Source organism: Calliphora vicina, unplaced genomic scaffold (genome assembly GCF_958450345.1).
Source record: "Calliphora vicina unplaced genomic scaffold, idCalVici1.1 scaffold_21, whole genome shotgun sequence".
NCBI lineage: Eukaryota > Metazoa > Arthropoda > Insecta > Diptera > Calliphoridae > Calliphora > Calliphora vicina.
In genome coordinates this window covers 65,970-80,422 of record NW_027052622.1, presented here as the reverse complement: position 1 = coordinate 80,422, position 14,453 = coordinate 65,970, and the positions used below count along the sequence as shown (strand labels likewise).

At 30.2% G+C, this 14,453-nt stretch overlaps 1 protein-coding gene across 1 annotated transcript; it reads left to right on the top strand.

The window, feature by feature from the left end:
- Positions 1 to 4,640: 4,640 nt before the first annotated feature.
- Positions 4,641 to 5,470, top strand: LOC135963087 (uncharacterized). The gene is made up of 2 exons (XM_065514862.1): positions 4,641 to 4,822; positions 4,896 to 5,470. The coding sequence occupies exons 1-2, from the start codon at positions 4,671 to 4,673 to the stop codon at positions 5,353 to 5,355; spliced, it is 612 nt and encodes a 203-aa protein (XP_065370934.1). The 5' UTR covers positions 4,641 to 4,670; the 3' UTR covers positions 5,356 to 5,470.
- Positions 5,471 to 14,453: the final 8,983 nt, after the last annotated feature.

The following is a 14,453-nucleotide window of genomic DNA, read 5'->3' as shown; positions in this document are numbered from 1 at the left end:
CGTTAATACTGCCATCAACCTTTCTACGTACGTTTCTCGTTAAAAGATGGCCACATCAACTTGGCTACCCTACATGTGTCTAAATTACGCCATCTATACTCAGCCTTTGTAAGAAAATGTCTGAAGATGATGCCTTTGATAGTCCCCAGTGGAATTGCTACTAAGACCGCATTGGAGATGTCTAAGGCAGATCCCATTCTGGCTAGTTCGTCTGCCTGTTCATTACCGTAGTGGTCCCTGTCCGCAGGTACCCAAAACAAAGTAATGTCAGATAGACGACCTAGCCTTGACAGAGAATTCCTACATTGCCTAACTAGTGAAGATGAAATTGACTGTCGACAAAAATACGTTATTATGCATAATTTTAAATTGTGTTGAAGATTTCTGGTTCCATTGAACTCATTTTTGGACATTATAACCGAAAATCGATGTCAGTTACCTTGTTTTTTTTCGAAAAATGGAGTTACTTAGTTTTTCCAAAAAAAACTATTTTTTGTGATTTATTTTTATACTAGCTGACCCGACAGACGTTGTCCTGTCCAAGCAACAACAGCATACATGTAAATCAATGTACATATTTTGAGTTTTTATATAAGTAATCGAATTTTGGTCTGAAATATGAGTGATCACAGATCTAGCCCTTTTTCTTGATTAAACGCTTATTGGCCAGTTACTAACGATTTTAGATATTTTGAGTTTTTATATATAAAATCGATTTTTGTTCAGAAATATGAGTGTTCACAGATCGAGCTCCTTTTCTTGATTAAACGCTTATTGGCCGAGTTATTAGCGAATTTAATATTTTGAGTTTTTATATAAAAAATCGATTTTTGTTCAGAAATATGAGTGATCACAGATCGAGCTCCTTTTCATGATTAAACGCTTATTGGCCAAGTTATTAGCGATATTAGATATTTTATAAAAAAAAATCGATTTTTGGGCAACGCCAATTTCTTTGACGATTGATTTCAAGTATAATATCTTGGCATTTCGGAGTATAGCAACGTTCGTCCAATTTATCATTCCGGCACATATCAAAAAATCTGGTCAATGTTGTAGATTGCGGTCGATCAACCATTTTCCAGATGTGCGGTTGCGAACATTTAAAAAAATAGCCAAATCGGTCCAGGCGTTCTGCGATTTTAGATATATCGAAAAAAAGTGGGCGTGGTAAATTTTACTACGAACATTTAAAAACAAATTAGCCAAATAGCCGTTTTGCTATTTGAGATAAATCCAAAAAAGTGGAACATTTTAACAAAAAATTAGCCAAGTCGGTGTAGCCGTTTTCCGATTTTAGATAAATCGAAAAAAGTGGGCGTGGGCAATTTTTCATTCCGTAAAAACCTATGTTGGACTATGAACAACATTTAAAAAAAATTGTCTAAATCGGTCCGGCCGTTCTCAACTGACCAACGAACGACAATTGATTTTTATTTACATATATATGTAGATTTAAAAATTATATACAAATGAAATTAGAAATATATGTATGTATATGTACATATTTTAGTTTTGTATATTTTATTCATTATATGTTTGTCAAATATTCCAAATTTGGGTAGCCCTATGAGCTAATGAAATTTTATTCTCCTCATATCTATCAAAAATTTACTTTCCCTCATACTTTGCTACCGTTTGGCACACACTCATATTATAAAACATTTCCAAAAAGTAATGTACCAAACTTACATATCCCCTTATTTTGTAAAACACTCCATCCCACTTTTTCCAAAACAAAAACTATTTATATAGAATATTTTTTTAAAAAAATCATATTCCTGATAACTTGTTTCATGTACAGTGACGGACAATACAATAGAATCACTACATATGAATTCGATTAAAGCGGTAAAACTACAAAATTTGATTTCAAAATTTAAAATTTGTTCATTATATATTAATGCTCATAACGTAAACAATAAATAAAAAAAATAAAATAAAAAAATAACACATTCTTATGTTAAAAACGATGTCAAATCTAAAAGACTAAATAAAATATGCGACATTCAAATAGAATCAATCAGTCTTAAAATGATTAAAAATAAAAAATCATCATAAGAATTCGTTGTTTTCTTAATATTTTGTTGCATATCAATTATTTCTAATAACAGCATCAAATATTTTTGGAGATTGAATTTAACAAACTTTCGCATGTAGATCGGGAAATTGCATACCATATTTCCTGAACTTTCTGCCAAAGTTCTTCCTTGTTTTTCAATTTTTCAAGTCCGAGTTTGTCTTTTACTATTTTCCATAGGATTTAAGTCTGGTTATTGAGACGGCCATTCCATAACATGAATTTTGTTATATAAAAACCATTTTTTGGCAAGACCTGACGTGTGCTTTGGGTCATTATCTTGCTGGAAAAGCCAGTTTAAGGGCATATTCCATTCTGCATGTGGCTTTATAACATTCTCCAAAATATTTACATACAAGTGCTTATCCATATTTTCTTTAATCCAATAAATTGGACCAACGCAATACCAAGAAAAGCATCCCCATATAATAATATTTCCCCAACCATGTTTAAACGTTTTTGGTTTCTGCCATTTTTTGGACGTCTAACCCATGTCTTATCATCACTACCAATTAAATTAATGGTCGTTTCGTCCGTCCACAACACATTTTGCCACTTTTTTATATTTTCTGGCCCACACCAATCCTTATGATTGCTACTGGTTTTAAATGAAATATTGGTAGTGATTCTATTGTAATGTCCGTCACTGTATATATAAGTTTGTTTGTAATAAACCAAGGTTGGATACCGTTACCTATCTTTATTACCGATACCGTTACCTATCTTTAAATATGGGGGATTTCATGTCAAGTGAACCCACTTTTAAAATCGATTCTTCCGATCGGGATGAAATTTACACCAATTTAGACCTATTGGATAGTAATTCAGACACAATTTTTAAACAAGATCGGTCAAGAACTCTCTGAGTTAGAGGGGGTCAAAATTTGACATGTGTTTTTTCTCATCCCTGTAACTTATTACCTATTGTTCTTAGCAAAATGAGTTCCAAATAGTTTAGATAGCTTTTTCGTCAATCTAAAATATTAAAAAACAAAAAAAATTTATATTTTTTTTCCGAATCCAAAAACTATTTTGACTTTTTTTTTCAAAATGGGACCTTTTTTTAAAAAAAAAAAATAAAACTTAGATATTTTCCTTGATGACCTATTGGATCGCTTAGTGGGATGCGAGTTCGATATCTATCAAAACAAATATTTTGTAACTCAAGAAGTGCGTAACCACTTTTTGAGCACAAATTAGTTTAACGTCAAATAAAATAAAACTAATGTGCTGTTTTTCGATAGCGAACGATTGCTTTGAGTGGACGTTTTACATGTATTTTGTTTTTGTTACAATAACAAAACACATGTTAAATTTCCACTCAAAGCACACGTTCGCTATCGAAAAACAGCACATACATATTTGTTTCGAATTGTCATAAGCAAAAGTAGATTTTGAAATAAATAAAACAAAAAAAAAACTCAAGACATTTGAAGTACAAAATAATTAATGTGCTGTTTTTCAATAGCGAACGAGTGCTTTGAGTGGAAGTTTAACATGTGTTTTGTTATTGTAACAACAACAACAAAATACATTTAAAACGTCCACCCAAAGCAATCGTTCGCTATTGAAAAACAGCAGATAAGCCTATGAATTTATTCATAATGAATTCATTACCGGAATATTTTTGAGAGAAAATTAATTTTGATTTCGAAAATGGAACTAAGAATTAATTCTATCGAACTTTTGTTTTTGTACGAGTATTAGGCAAAATAATATACATGTGTTTTGTTATTGTAACAACAACAAAATACATTTAAAACGTCCACCCAAAGCACTCGTTCGCTATTGAAAAACAGCAGATAAGCCTATGAATTTATTCATAATGAATTCATTAACGGAATATTTTTGAGAGAAAATTAATTTTGATTTCGAAAATGGAACTAAGAATTAATTCTATCGAACTTTTGTTTTTGTACGAGTATTAGGCAAAATAATATACATATTTGGTTTATTTTTTAAAAGTTTTTGGACGTTTTGTGTACTCAGTTATAATGTTGTTTGCTCAATTTCAGTAACAAACATTTCCGAATACCTATTTTGAAATTTTTATTAGGATCATCAACCAAACCAACCCACTGTATTATTTCCCTGATGACATTATGATTTTTAAATTCATAGTAACTTAGTACTACTGTTGCTGATGCTGGAAACACGCTCCAAAACGAACACAATTAATTAACACATATTCGAAAATAAACATTAAATTAAAAGCCCTCCTCCAATTCTAGCACTTTTTTCTCTGAACTTCTCTACAACTAATACAACAGTTTGAATACCAGATTGGCAATTAACAATGTTGATGTTAATTACATGCGATTGTATCGCTATAATATTTATAATATACACAGATATGTACTCTGAAACACTGATTTAATACTTAATTCGACAGATCCTATAAAAGATTGTTTAAAACTTGAGTAGAGCTCAAATCATTACGCGTTATAGTCGGGCACTGGTGGCTTAAAAGCAAAAACCAAAGTAAATAAGAGCGGTCGTAACAAAAGTTGGCATTTGCGTAGTTTTAACTCTAGTTTTTTGTTATTTTTTTTTAAATAAGGACTACAGCACTTGCAACTTTTTAAGAAAAATGAAAACGTGTCATGTTATTGCTTTGTGGTACACCATGGCTACCTTGGGCGCCATCTGTTGGTCTCTACCAGTATTAGATGCCAGTTTGGGTATTGATAATGATACCATTGAGGATTTACGAGCCAGTATTAATGATTCACCCAAAAATTTGTAAGTCTAACACATTAAAAAGGTTCAATAAAAACGATCAACTAATATCAAATTGTTTTTCATTTCTATACAGATATGTGGTAAAGGCCGTGGTCTATGAAATTGGAATTTTGACTGAAGTGGACGAGAATGACACCTCCAGCTTCGAGAGTCAAGAACGGGTGGATTTAACCTTTTTCGATGCGCACACCAATGAAAGTCACATCGATTTAGGCAACATACCTCTGCCCATACAAACCAATGTCAGCGGCCAAGTTTTGACGGGCATTGCCCCCGTTAATATTGGTGCGTTTAGCAGTGCATCAGAATTATTACAAACACTACCTCTTACCGGTAGTATTGTTAACATTACACATAGTGATACTGCATTCTATAAACTAACCAAATCGAATGTGAGCGATGAAGAAAAACCCAGAATCATCAATATGCAAGAAATAGCCAGTATACCTGAGGCAGCCGCACTCTTCCCCCCATTAGTGCCATCACCTTCGCAGCGGGATGATATTGTTGCCAATTCATTGGAATCACGTTAGACGTCCCTTATAACTAACGTTTTTTAGAGGTTAGAAAAGACTGGCATATGTAAAATTACAACTAAAAACACAACAATTTGTAGAGAATACTATATTGTAGATCAATATAAGAAAACTTCGTTCTCTCATTCATAAAAATATAGATTTTTAAAAACTCATTTATCATTAAAAAATGTACGAATTTGTTTTATTAATATGTAATGTTATTTAAGAGCATAATTACAAGGGTGATTGGCTCCGGTTTCCAACTGTTGTCGTTTATTCAATGGACGAGGATGACTCTTCCTTAAAGTACAATCGTCAGTATGGAAGAACTAAACATTAGACAATTTTGTCAAAAATTTAGAGGATGTTTTAAATACATATTCAAGAAAACAATTCATTACAACAAAATCAACATTTTACAGGAGAGCGAAAAAAACCGTTTTTTTTTTCTTTAACTCTAAGGGCACTGCTACACGTTCAATATATATTGACCGCGATCCAGTATCGCGATATTTATTGAACGTGTAGCATTCAGTATTGATGGATCGCGATCCAAATCGCAGACATCTAAATCCTACACATGGGCAATTCCACGAGAATGACTACCACGACTGAAAACTCAAAAACCCATGGAACTTTTTTTTAAAATGATTTAAATAGGAGAAAACACTAAAATATTACTAAAACTTGGGTTCGACCGTTTTATCCGCATAAAAGTATTAAATCAAAAAGTACCAAAAAGTACTGTAAACTTATTTTTTGCATAAATTTAGATTAAGTTCAAACTTCAAGACATGCAAATTTACAAAAGTTCAAATTTGGGAAAAATGTTTGTGTGGGAAAATTCGAAAATCTGATTTACGAATGCACCTTATGTAGTATTTTAGGTGTCTATCTTCACCATTTTCAGAAAATTTCCTTTCCAATGATACCGGTTTAGAGCTAATAGGTTGGATGTTTTCAGAGTCTATAACGGACATAGGTAGAAACGTTGTTTGTGTTTTATATACATATATAGATTATATACACACATATTTCATATGTAGATAACACTTTTTTACTAACAAAATAATTTGTGTGTTAGATAGCACAATACAAATTTTATGACAAAAAAAGCATTGGAAATATTTTTTTTATTAAATGATAGATGAAAAATTAGTTAGGGAATACGTTGCTATAAAAAACTCATTTTCGAGAAAATGTTTGATAGAACTATTTGAATATAAACCCTCGATATATCAAAATATGTATCAAAAAATTTCAGTTATGAATTTCTGTTGGTATCACGAATATCCAGTAAAAATTTTAAAAATAAACATGAACAAATACATATTCAGCACAATCATAAATAAAAAATTCCGCGGAAGTTTTTTCCCATTGAATTTGAATAGGAAAAATGAAAAAAGGGAAAAACTCACGCGGAATTTTTATTCATAATTGGGCTGATTATGTATGTGTTCATGTTTTGGTAGATTTTCTTAATGACTATTTATATTTTAAATTTCAGCTCAGTCGAATAATATTTGGATTTTGGCGATTTTTTAAAAAATATGACACCCGAGGTGGCGCGTAATTTTAATAATTAAGCGTAAAGAGCTTTACTTACAACTCTGGTATCTTTGGTGACCCCCACTGAAATCTTCTGGCAAACATTTTCGAAGAATATTTTAATCCTCAAATGTCCTATTTGAAAGGACTTTTTTTGATTTTCTCAAAAAAGGGTCAAATTGACCCCTATCGGTAGGAGCTAGAGGGTTAAGATCTTCCACAAAAATTATCCCCATAAAATTCCACAGTATAACTCTGACAATAAGAATTCTCTCAGACATTAACTTACAACATTTTTTTCATTTAGTAACTGTCAAAGTTGCCTGTTGTTGTTTTTGCTTTTGGGCTTGTTGTATTTTTCGCCACAACAACCACAAGTGAATTGACAGTTCAGACCAAAGTAAAAAAAATAGTCAGCTGTTCTACTGAGTCTACTTTATTAATTTACTTTGCCTTGCTCCATTCGAACAAACAATGAAAACCAAAGTAAATTAATAAAGTAGACTCAGTAGAACAGCTGACTATTTTTTTTACTTTGGTCTGAACTGTCAATTCACTTGTGGTTGTTGTGGCGAAAAATACAACAAGCCCAAAAGCAAAAACAACAACAGGCAACTTTGACAGCTCAGACCTTAAACCAAAATTGCTTGTGGTTTTTGTAAATGTTGTATTTGTTGTAGTACTGTCGCTACTTTATTAATTTACTTTGATGAAAACTTTGACCCACTCTAAAACAGCGACACAGAGTATAAACTTAAACCAAAAACAAAATTGCTTGTGGTTTTTGTAAATGTTGTATTTGTTGTAGTACTGTCGCTACTTTATTAATTTACTTTGATCAAGGTGCATTTAATAAGGTGCCATAGGCAGCACAGATGATTATAGAAATAACACGCACAAATGTCAAACTACATATATAAAAAATATTCGCCCGTACGTCCATATGTCAAACTCTATATAAAAAAAATAAGTGAATTCGCCTGTATTTATTTCAATTCGCCATTGCTGTCACCTTGTTAAATACGCCTTGACTTTGATAAAGTAGACTCCAAGGCGTATTTAACAAGGTGACAGCAGTGGCGAATTGAAATAAATACAGGCGTAATTTTTCATGTGTAATTTTAAATTCCAATTATATCCAAAATATATTGTCAATGTATGTCTTTTATCTATATTTTGGATTTTAATTGAATGAATGAATTATGGATTGTTCAGATTTCAAAACCGACTGAAATAAATATGTACATCTATATGAGGAAAAGTAGCTATATCCTCTATTTTTAGTATTTTAGTATTCATATTTATTATATTGTACTCGTTTGTTACTCAGTATAATGGAATTATGGCCTTATTGTTGTTGAGAAATAAGACCATATGACTTTATTACCACCGTGGGAGTGAAATAAAGTCATAATCAATTATTGGCCAAAGTGGAAATAAAGCCATATCAGTGTAAAATTGCTTGTTGCTTGTTGTCCGCTCTTAGGGACTTTCTCCTCCATGGAGCCTTTCTTGTAAATAAATTATTAAAAAATACTTTTTTTTGGAGTGGATGTTCTTTAATTTTTGATTGAACTTTCTTTTCTTGGCAAATTAAATAAATCATTTTAGCAAACAAAAAATTGTCTAAGATGCAATAATGTCATAATTTATTTCACTTCTTCCATGGAAATAAGGTCATATGGTCTTATTTCTCAACACAATGTGTAATAAGGCCATATGACCTTATTGCCTATGGCCTTATTTCACTGCACCTGGAATTATATGTACTAGGATCGCCCGGTGGCCGAAATTCGAAAACCATATATGTTTTATTAATATATGTGGACAATAACATACTTAAAAGTGTACCACAAAAAAAACGTGTGTTCTATTTATATATAAGATGAAGATATGAATCAAGTTTGAACTAAATTAACATTAAGGTTTGCAGAAAAATACGATAAGTAATTTGAAGATTGCTATGTTTGGTTTTCCAAGTGGACATTTCGCCTTTTGTGATAGTTTTGTTTGCGTAATATTGGTAATAGAAACTAAATTTTAGTTTATATATAAGACTTTTAATTCCAACATGAAAAAAATATAAAACGACAAATACTATTCAATAACTATACATTTTTACAAGTTATTACAAATTGTTATTGGAAAAACGTTAATTTTCAAAATAACCCCAAATCGAAAATTTGTATTTTTATAATTTTAAATTGTTTATAGAATAAGGGTAAATGTATTTACAGATAACGGTATAAACTATTATATGGGTAACGGTAATTGCAGTTATTTCGGGGTAACGTTAGCCAATCTTAAGAGAAAAAAACAAGAACGTAGGAATTTGTGTGAGAAAAATGTATTTACAAATTGTTACTAGTTATTTTTTATACCCGTAAGAACTGTTTTGTGTTTATGCTATTGTCTGTCTGGTTTGTGTTTTAAATAATAAACAATAAAATTGACTTACTATTTTGGAAGCTTTATTTCAAATTTATAACTACAAATTTTATAAATATAAACATTACAAGATTTTACTGCTAAAGTATTTACTGGGAAGGAAAATGATCAGAGCTATAATTTTTAAACTGAAAACAAAACTGATTTCCAAGCACTTAATATAAATTAGGAATAAATTAAAATTCGAAAGCAAACAGTGTGCTATTTTTTAAATATTGTTAAATTTTTAATAGAAATGTAACAATTTCCAATGGAACAATCTCCGAATGAACATTGATTAATATTTGTTAAAAGCGTATTTGGAATTGACATATTTGACTGATCTCAAAAATTCATTAAATTAGAAAAATTCACAAAAAAAGAGATTGCTAACTTTGCTTTAAACCCCTCATGTATCCAATTCCTGGATAAATTAAAATTACCGCAAGTGAAAATTGTCCATTGACAATAAAGTGATCGTATTTGGTCCAAACATCCCAGAGTCCACTGTGACAAACATTTTATATTCATCACAATTTTACACAATTTCTCGTATTGAAATCACGAAAATTTATTTACACGTGTAATTTTTTCTCGTATGTGTAATCAGCGTTGCCACAAAGAAAATATTTTTCCTACCAACATACACTCTAAAACCTACCAAATTCTGTCCTATCCTACCAAAAATTTAATTTTAAATAAATATAAGCATTTGATTACACAGGGCAAAAAAATCATTTTGTTGCTATTACATGTGGGTTTGTCATAATGCAATAAATCTGAACAATTTCTGCCGATTTCGATTTTTCATGATTTTTATAAAACTAAAAAATTGGATATTTTTACATAAAAAATATTTTTTTTTTTCAAAATTCAGTCAATCGAAAGAAGAACCATTACCTACTCAATTTAACGGCGTTAAGTTCAATAATCAGGGTTTCCAACTATTTTATTTCACACATGTTTTTTATTTGTTATCTTTAAATTTAAAAACTATAAATTTTAAAAATATTAATTGTATTTCCTACCAAAAAATTAAAAAAATTGAACAAACCAACCAAACTACCGATCGTTGTACTTTTAGCCTACCAAAACCTACCAAATTTAAAATATTTGAGAAATGCTATATGGATTCGTTTCAAAATTAATAGTTAACTATATAATTATATTCTTGCTGCTATAAAATTACCCAGAGGAAGAAAGTTATTTAATAACACTACAATCATAAATATGTTAAAATCGTTCAGTTTTCGAGATTTTATTTTTGAGTCGATTTAACGATGTCCTTCGTACGTCTGTCTGGCTAGTTGTCCATGTATTTCACATAGCCCCCATATAAATGTCCTCCAGAAATAAGACATTATCCGTCATAAATGCTTGATTTATATAGATATTAAATAACATTTTTACAAATATATTACACCTAAAAATTCAATTCATAATTGATCATAGCTTTTATATAAGGCCCTCTTCCGAAAATTACTTAAACGAACATAAAACTCCTAAAAGTGTTGGTATTCCGAAAAAATTCAACACAAATAAGTTTCATATAGAAATAAATTACGTGTCTTAATTTCCATAATTGGACATTTAAAGAGTCAGATGAAACAGAAATATTGAAGCAGAGTTTAACACATATTATTAGTTTTGAGAGCGCTGTGGCATTTTTTGAACTCAATACTACTAAATAAATACACATTTAACTGACATAACTAAATATTTAAGAAAATGCTATCTTCATATTTTGCAAATATGTAGTTTTATTATTTTGGCTTAACATAAGTAGTTTTTTCGTTATTATTTTAATTATTTTGTTCTTAAAAATACTTATGTATTCAGAAATATCGTAGCCTACCAAAATACGACAAATATCGGAACAAACCAACCAAACTACCAAAAGTCAATTTGTTAACTTCAAACTACCAATTTTGGTCCAATTGGACCAAAGCGGCAACGCTGGTCATGAGGCATGTGTAGTTTATAATTTTCTTGGTGGCAACACTGGCAAGCACACACATTGTATAAAAACCATGGTGTAATGATATACAAGGTGACATTAATCAAACAGCTGATTATTTTTTTGCTCGAGTTTGTTTACAACTTCAATCTTGTCAAAATTTTTTTTTGCTGTAGTTTGTATACATTATGTCAGTTGTTTTTGACACTATAAAAGTTATTTGTATTGTTGTATTTGTTGCCGTAACGCATACACCTTATAATCATTACGCCATGATAAAAACAGTCGGTCTCGCACACAAAGTATACAGAGGCGTCACGAGACAGAAAATAATATAGTTCTATATTTGTTTCATTTTTAGTAACTGCCCTTTTTATTTTGTTTTACAGGTATGTTCTGTAATCCACGTGATTTCAAATCACATACCGTTTTAAAATCACACGTGTGATTTGTGCCTGTTCTGTAAATCACACTGTTATTGTATTTTTCGGTGTGATTTTAAATTTTCGAAAGCACAAGAAAACAGCTGATTCGTTTATTTTAAATGTTTTGTTTTGCAAATAATTTTGTAGAAATATTAAAGTGAAAATAAAAAAATGCCTGGAGCTTCTGTTATATCTTTAATTGAATTAAAAAGAATGGAATTACATTTTATAAACATTTTGCAAAAACTATGGCGCAAGCTCAACCACTATGTCAAAAAGAAAACAAAACAGCAAAGCTGCCACAGTACACAATTGCTTTTGGTTACCACTTGCTTCAACTTTGTTGCATTTTTTTTTCCAATTTGCGCAAAAAACTTAACGCATATTGATAACTTATAATATAATCTAACAAATATTATAAATTTTATGACGAATTCTATAATTAATTTAAAGATATTGAACATATTTTAGACAGACATTAAAAAATTTTAGTCTGGCAAGCTTCCATGTATTTTCGAAAATCATAAACAGCTGACAACTGAAAACAAACCTGAAACCACAAAAGAAATCACAAAAGCAAATAAACTTTTTACAGCAGAAAAGGTGTCTCTAGATTTTTATTAAATTTTAAGTGTTTTTTTAATAAAACAAGTAATTCTATAAGAAAATTAATAAAGGACATATTGTTTAATTTATTTAAATAATTTATTTTAATATTTTCCATGCAATAGCCGCAGAAATAACCAAGTGATTTGAAAACATTAGTGACTTTGTTGAACGTTTTAAAATCACAAAATTATGTGCTCAGAACACCTTTTATGTGATTTCAAACCACTTTTATAAAATGTGATTTGCAGAACATACCTGATTCTTCGATAACTGATACAAAGGAATTGGCTTTATATATTAAATTTACAATAGAGGAGTAGTGTGATTCTAAACATCCATATTTAGATACCTTGTTGATAAAGAGGGGAACAATTTAATAATGGATTGGTACCAGAAACCAACGGCTTCCGGAAGAATAATTAATTACTATTCTAAACACAGTAAAGAAGTCATAAATACAGCTAAATATTTAATAGAACGAATATTAATGACTAGTGACAAAGAATTCCACAAAGAAAACAAATATTAAAAATAAATTAGATGACAATAGGTCTGTTCATTTACTTTCCCGGTAAATACTTGCAACGAGAGAAAAAAATCAAAATTAACAAAATTACTCTCTTAAATTCTCAAAAATAGTAAAAAGTAAATGAACGCTTTTCCAGTAATAGGGCCCATACACAACACCATCATTATTGAGCAATGAAGTGATTCTATAATATTTGTTTATAAACAAAAATATGTATATCATTCAGATGATTATCTGAAGATATCCTCTATTTTTCACCTAAATGAGTATCTAGCAATATCATATTTTTATCTTCTAGTAGTATTGGTTTTGTATTCCTTAGAAAGAAGTATCGCCTTGTTAGTACAATCTCTCCAAAAGAAAAACTTCCGCAATACGAATATGTTTTTTGTCGCAATAAATGTTTCTTCCATGCAATAGGATTTTGAATCATTTTCATATTACAGTATTTTTTCGGTTTAACGAACATCGCATAAAATATGTACAAGAAAATCAGCCTTATCGTTAGTAAGGCGTTGTCGTTTTACGACATCGACAGTTTCGTATTAGATCAAAGATAAAATGCAATCTGTTTCTTTAATCATGTACGAAAGTATCGATGACTGATTGATAGATAAAATAAAACTTGTCAATGGTTGTCCTATAACAAATAGGGATTTTAAAACAAAGCGGAAAGAAACTTTCGTCCGATTTATAAGAAGTGGAACAATTTAAATGAAAGCATTAATACAACAAATTATTATGACATAAGTCTGACTTCCTGCTAACCATGTTTTAAAATTATTTGGAATTGCACCTCTAAAGGTATGGTCACACATGACAAATATTTGACGAAAAACACGTAACCACTAAATAAAATACATTTGAATTCATATTCAGCCCAATTATGAATAAAAAATTCCGCGGGAGTTTGTTCCCCGGGAATTTTTTCCCATTGAATTTGAATAGGAAAAATGAGAAAAGGGAAAAAACTCCCGCGGAATTTTTATTCATAATTGGGCTGATATTTATTTCAAAAACTTATTTTACTTAGGATGATTCAAAACAAAAAAAATTGTTTTATTTTATTTGATGCTTTTTGATTTTACAAAACACTAGTAAGAGTAAACAAGTCAAACAAATTTGTGCTAAAAAAGTGGTTACGCTTAAATACTAGTGTTAGGTATATGGATTGGTACCTTATCTTACTATTATGGATGGCAACCGAACTAAAGTTGAGTTGTCAGTTTCCAAACTGGCAGCTATCTTTTGTTTGCCAAATTGGCAACCAGAAATTTGTGGCTGACCTTTGACAACGCAACTGAAGTTACATTAATGTATCGATAGGCTTAAATGTTGGATTTTCGAACTTCTGACTTTTAGCAGAGTTGACTCTCTGCAGATGATTCCTTGAGTTTTAACCACCTATAGACCATCAAGTATTCAGTTTACCTACATTTACATTATCGGAATATATATCTAGTACCTAATCCAAAAGAAACCAAAACAAAAAAAAAATAGATTTGCTATTGTTTGTGTTTTAAAAGGGGGTTGCTTTTTATTATATTATTTATATTATATTTAAATAAGTAAGAAGTTTTTTTTTATATAAATTATGTAGCAGCCTGTTTATAGAACA